The following is a 6,493-nucleotide window of genomic DNA, read 5'->3' as shown; positions in this document are numbered from 1 at the left end:
AGTTTAAAAACTAAATGAAGAGCACAAAGAAGTATCAGTGGAGTTTGAATACTCTCCAAAATACAAAGCAAACGTCTTTTAAAATCTAGGTTGCTCTAACTCTAAAGGAATAGTAGAATACTAAACAATTAGCCAATAAAAGGAATAGATGAACGAGATCCTGTAAAATCGAACAAATCAAGCCAATTTGCGCCTATAATGCTGGATCGGTTTCTTTCAGCTTATGTCCTCGAAAATCTCCTGGCTCGCAACAAGTGTCACATATGCCTACTTGGTGCCGATGCACGGGTGTTTTGTTGTTGTTGTTGTGCCCCTCTGCACATATTATTGATATTGCACAGTACTTGGTCCTGCCTTTTCAAGACTGCATTGACCGCACATTGCCAGGTTACCCTGCGCCCACCAGAAGTGACGATCGGAGGTGGAGCTATGCTTCCGGAAACGCTCTTGGTTGCATCAGCTTGTCAGGCAGAGCTGCGTCTGACAAGAGACGAAGGTGGGAGAATGGCAGCAGCCGGTAAGCTCCAGCGTTTGGGTTCCCCTTTCTAATAAAACAGGGCTGGGAATAAAGAAATGTCCGTGAATTCCATTGCCAGGTCATATAGAAAGGCCTTTATGGCGTTGTGATGCCATAAAGATTAAAGCCTGGCTGAGAGCGCTGCTTGATCGCCCGGCTCAGGTGGTTTGGCGCTATAGTTTGTGATACCGCATCGTTAGAAGAATATGGTCTGCTGGTAGTATATGCTGGGATCGGACAGCGAGTAGGGATTACGTCTGTTGAATTCAGAGACGAAACTTAATCGATAGGCTCTGCGTTATTCTAACTCAGATGTCTTAAAGGTCGCTTTTTCTTTCATGTGCCTCCCCCTCCTCCCAAAAGTGAATGTATAAGGTTGAAGGAAGTAGTGGATTGCCATTGCAGAACAGCAATTGTACTGCCGCTGGTTTTAAGCAAGATTTTTTTTTTTCCGGGATCTCTTTTGTTTTCATTTTCTTCGCTGAGAAGTCGGAGTAAACGCATAAAAATCCTCCCGCTGAGTAAATCGAAAGTCAACAGCCGACGAGATTGCCTTTGGGAACCCTAAAAGCCGGGCATATAGGCATTATTTTATCGCTGGCGCCTCAAAAAAAACCCCAAACCTTATCCATTTACAGTTGTTGATATCTTTAAAGAGTGATGGAAATCTTCTACAAGGTGAAGCCAAGCCATAGCTATTCATAGCTGTAAAACGTGTAAGTTTTACAAATCCAGGGAGCAGTCATGTTCTGTGGTTATACAGTCCAAATTTTAATCTTATTTCCTAGGGTTTTGATAGGAGTATTTGGGGTTTTTAAAAATGAAGATCAAACTTGTATATATTATTCTAAATGTATTTTCATGTCACAGCTGACCTGGGTGATGAATGTATTCAGTGCTTTTTTTCTAAAAAAAAAAAAAAAAGGTGCCAGAACTCACACACGTCACTCACACACGTCATACAACCCACCTTGCCTACCTTACAAGGTTCCATCCAAAAAAAGGTGCCGGAAAACACTGTGTCCTAAATTTAAAAAAAAAATCTCAGGAGATGATTTTTGTTCCATCCTAGCTGGAAAAAGTTTTAATTTTAAGAGTAGGTCACAAGCTCAGCTTGACATGTTACAAACTGGAGCTTGCTCAATTGATTATGCAAATACTTAAGATTATGAAATTGCTTCAGTATACTTTTCTAACGTAGACATTTATTAAACAGATATAGATTATGTTTAACGTTACACTGACATGTATGTTTGTTGGTTAGGTGTAGCTATTTGACTATTGAGATTATGCTCCGAACAGAGTTTACAATATTCTTAGAACCAACAATTGTACCATTCAGATCCAACAGTGATAAAGAACTACCATACACCTTCTTACAAATGGTGACAGCAATATTGTACATCATAGGTTTTACATGCAATTGATGAGAAATGTCTTCTGACTAAACAATTGCCAAAGAATAAAATAATGAGGATTTTAACAGATACAAACAAAAATCAACCAGTTGAAAGCCTGAAATTTTAAGTAAAGTTACTTAAAACCAGGACTTTTTTCTGTATAAATATACTGTCTTCGGACTGATTCCTAAGGATCTGACATACACATGAAACTCTATTTACAGGGGTTTTGTTTAAATAATTACTGTTTTCCCTTTGCATTTCTACTTGAAATCAAATAAACATACAGTTAATGCCCTTAAATTTAAATCTAATCATTTCTTTATAAACATATAATTAAGCCTTAGAAAAAATGTGTAGGGCATTAATTAAAAATGAAAGGGGTTATCAGTTTGCATTCTATGAGATACATGTAAGTGAAGTATTAGGTAGCAAATTGAGAATTGTAAGTATTGTTGATATCCTAGATCACAGACGTCAAACTTGCTGTGTCACATGACATGTCGCAACGTATCGTGACATTTTCTGCATTACCAGAGCTGGGGTGGGCATGGCCTCCATATAATGCAACCGGCCCATGGGCCGGCAATTTGACATCCCTGTCCTGGATCATTTATATTTCGAGCAGTTGGCTGACTTCTCTCTTTAGTTAGAAATGCACCCTTTTTGCATGACTTCATTTAGAATTATCCCTTGTTCTGGAAACAGCAATGCCTCTATTTTGTGCATGATAGTGTTTACCAGAGTTGAACTGGTTGTACACTGGAATACATATAAAATTAGATTTAAATAATCCACAAAGACAGCTATGAAAGTCTCTGATGTGCCAAATATTATACAGATGTTTCTGGCCGTACATAGATCCCATTCCTAATATCAAGGGATCATGTTGAATACTTTTGCTTTATTAATAATTCAGTTAATCACATAAGGATCCATTTGTGAACCCCTTCATATGTGCATGAAAGAGGTCAGCAAGTTTGGGTAAAAGCAAAAAGGTAAAGCATTTCACACTAAAATGTCTGTGGTTCTGTTGGGAAACTACCAGCTGGGCAGGTCAAGTGAGGAAGTAGCCTTTAGTCCTTGCCCAACTAAGTCCTTTGGTTCCTTAGCTGCTTGTCTCCAAGAGAAGACAAGCAGACTGGACATATTCTTGTGATATAAGTAAAATGTAATAAAATAGCTGACTTTAACCATTTACAAGTAGATCTGGTTGTTTCTACCTTGACAGGTTGTTCTTATTTGTAATACCTAGCAGGGATATGAAAATAAAGGCTGTGCAAATCATCTGGAATGGTACTTTTGAACATATTATTAAGACCTAAGGGAAATATGTAGAACATTAATTTTAAAAGAACTATTATTTTTCCTCAGTTTGGTGAAGGAAGAATGACTGTTGCATACGTAGAAAATGCTTCTGTTGTGACTGCATGTAAATGAAATGGCAGCCGCTCCATCTTGTTTGCCAAGTCACCTCAAAGAACAATGCTGCAACTGAAGCACCTTCTGGAATAATCTGCCCAGCCCTAAAAATAATCCTTTCACTATTGGGGCAAAAGAGCTTAATGTACTTATTGGGGACATAGTGTATTGTAGCATTGCAACACAATTCTACGACATAACCTCATTAGAGTACCTAAAAAAGCTATGTGAACATTAGGAACGAGTGGAGAACCTCATTGTTTGGAAGATATAACGTAGATATCATAGAAGATATAACCTATACTTTAGTGCAGAAAACACAACATCTTTAAAGCTGCAAGTAGATCTGGATCTCTTTGCTGGGTGAAATCCATTTCCATTTTAAATTGATTTTCTAGATCAGTGGTTCTCAACCTGTGGATCGGGACCCCATTTGGGGTCGAACGACCATTTCACGGGGGTCGCTAAACAACGCAGTCCGCCATTTTTCCCCCCTTTTCCTTAGCTATGCTACTCCCTTTTATTCTATCGGCTTTTGAAAGCCAATAGAATAGACTCTCTTGAATAGAGTCTAATTCTATTGGCTTTCAAAAGCCAATAGGAATTGTCCAGGCTGTCGAATTGTCCAGGCTGTCTCTGCCCTGCTGAGCCCGCCAAAAGTCCCATTCTGCAAACGGCACTGCACCAGTTGAGTAGTCCTCGACTTACGACCGGTTGAGTAGTCCTCGGCTTACAACCGGTTGGGGGTCGCGGCATTAAAAAGGTTGAGAACCACTGTTCTAGATACTGTATGTTTCAGTCAGGTTTTAGCCAGGATTTAATATTGATAGTTTTGGTTGCATTTGTAGATGACCTGTGGCAGACCTATGATGGAATGGTGCATCCATCCTTGTGCTCCTTGATCTCTTAGCAGCTTTTAATACCATTAGTTATGGTATCCATGGCTTGAGGAATGGGGGCACTGATCTATGGTAGTTCTCTTCCTTCTTTCTAGTTCCAGGAAGTCTTGGTTGGCAGGGGGATCATTTCTTTGTCCCATCCTTTGTGGCATACGACAGGGTTTTACTTCCCACCTTTTCAAATCTACCTGACAACAAAGGTCATATGGGTTTGAACGGGGAGAAACCATCTCTGGCTCAATCCTACTAAGTCTTATTGTTTGCACTTTCCCAATCAAAAGGGGTGCAGGCTCTGGGAGTCTTCCTGGACTCATAGGCCCTGGTCATGGAGCAGGTGGCAGCTGAGGCTAAGAAGGCCCTTTATCTAGTGTGCCAGTTATGCCCTTTTGTAGACTGGGAGGCCCTCCAGACATTCATGCCCTGCTCATCTCATGGCTTGCTTACTGCATGCTATATAGAGCTGTCCTTGAAGACTACTCAGAAGTTTCAAATGGTGCAGAATACAGTGTGGGCAGTGATGGGTATGCCTTCCTATGCCCATATAACACCTCTGCTTCATGAGCTGCACTGCTTGCCTGTTTGCTTGGGTGCAATTCAAAGTGTTGGTTGCCACCTATAAAGCCCTTCATGGCCTAGGCTAGGGCTTGGTTACTTGAGTGACCTCTTATCTCCCATAGTATCTGTCTGGCCAATTCAGTCTGTCAAAGTTGATGCACTCTGGGTTCCTTCAATTATCAAACAATGCCATCTAGCAGGATGCCAGAAGCACACTTTTTCTGTAGCGGCGCCTTCCCTTTAGAGTGAGGTTCTCCCTCCCCAAGTTCTGGATGGCCCCCATTGTGCTGGGATTTCAAAGGGCTTGGAAGACCTGGCTCTTTGCCAGGCCTTTCGTGAGAGTGAGTGAAGCCCGCTTTGGATTGTGTGGGTTTGTTTTTTCTCCTTTTTTGGAGGGGTTTTGTCCTCTTCCTTTATTGTTGTGTTTATGTCTCTTACTGGGTTTTTGTTTTCTTGTTTGTAATGTTTTTACTTCTGAGGCGCCCAGTGTCATTGGGAATTAGGCGGCATATAAATTAAATATCTAGTCTGACCTCTCATTTTGGGGGGCCAATTTCATTGAAGAATGATAACCATATTATATAAATCCAGTAGAGGGGGATTTTATAACAATCTCTTGTCTCTTTTGCCGTCAATCACTAAGGTTAAATTGATAATGCTTTCAACAAATCTTATGCTGTAAATGAGGGACTAGATGCAAAGGGAAGGGATTTGTTTAATTTTAATACTTGTGTAGAAATTATTCCTTTACTGTTTATATTTTATTGATTTTATTATAATTTCTTTGTTGCTTGTTGTGAACCATTTAGACTCATTATTTATTTATTTTGGAGAGCGGGGAGAAAAGTTGAACTGATGCACCTTTCGTAGGTTAATTACTAATATAGCCCTGGGGGAGATAGAGCCAAACAAATCTGGAGGGCAATTAGGATATTCCTGTAGACAGAAAGAAAAAAGATAACAAATTGCCAGTCCCATCACAGTAGCTGGTGAATTCTACCATAGGTCTGAAAAGACTAATTTGTTTCTTGTCTTTACACACACTTTGTTCTTCTCTTTTTTTCTTTTGCGGTACTCAACATGCATCTGCTAATCATTTGCCTTTAGAGATGCATTTGAGAAAGAATACAGGCAATTCAGCATGCATGCATTGCACCACCTGGAAACCAATTCTAGTGTGGCTTTGCTGAGTTGATTAGGTAATGAGGACAAATGCAGAACTGCCAGCATGCAAGCCTTAGGTCTTTTGAATTAATAGGTGTTAGCCAACATGTTGAGGATGGAAATGTGGTGGAGCAATAGCAATTTAGTTTTATATATTTGTGAGGTAGGAAAAGGAATTTGTGTTTAGACATAAATCTGAAATTGTTCTATAACAGGTTTGTGTTAGCACAACTGCACTCCCCCCTTAAATAAACTTCAAATATTTGTACTTGTAATCTTGCCCGGCTTTAATTAAATTAATTTGAAGAAGTATGATAACAGGATGAACAGGTATCATCCAGAAGACTTTTGGTTAAGAAGATGAACATTATCTAACATCTGCCCTATGGGTCACCTAATTACTCTGCAAAATCCTTTTTTGAAACCACCCACTCTATTTAATTATAGATATAATCTAGTTTTTCTATTTAATTATAGATATAATCTAGTTTTTCTAGATCTTGCACTGCAGTTATTCTGTGCTACTGAATGATCTT

General features: G+C 39.6%; 1 protein-coding gene across 2 annotated transcripts in view; it reads left to right on the top strand.

Annotated features, from left to right (window-relative positions):
• The first annotated feature begins 409 nt into the window (after positions 1 to 409).
• Positions 410 to 6,493, top strand: part of CARS1 (cysteinyl-tRNA synthetase 1) — a 49,758-nt gene continuing 43,674 nt past the window's right edge. Inside the window, exon 1 of one of the 2 annotated variants that reach the window (XM_039350760.1) lies at positions 410 to 517. In XM_039350760.1, coding sequence (XP_039206694.1) covers positions 430 to 517 — 88 coding nt within the window. In that variant the 5' untranslated portion in view covers positions 410 to 429. The remainder of the gene's footprint in view (positions 518 to 6,493) is intronic. The other variant, XM_039350761.1, reaches the window with a different exon arrangement.

This window comes from Crotalus tigris, unplaced genomic scaffold (assembly GCF_016545835.1).
Source record: "Crotalus tigris isolate CLP2741 ecotype Arizona unplaced genomic scaffold, ASM1654583v1 scf7180000018354.2857554, whole genome shotgun sequence".
Classification (NCBI taxonomy): Eukaryota; Metazoa; Chordata; class Lepidosauria; order Squamata; family Viperidae; genus Crotalus; species Crotalus tigris.
Note: the sequence above shows the minus strand (reverse complement) of the source record. Positions and strands in the feature narration are given on the sequence as shown.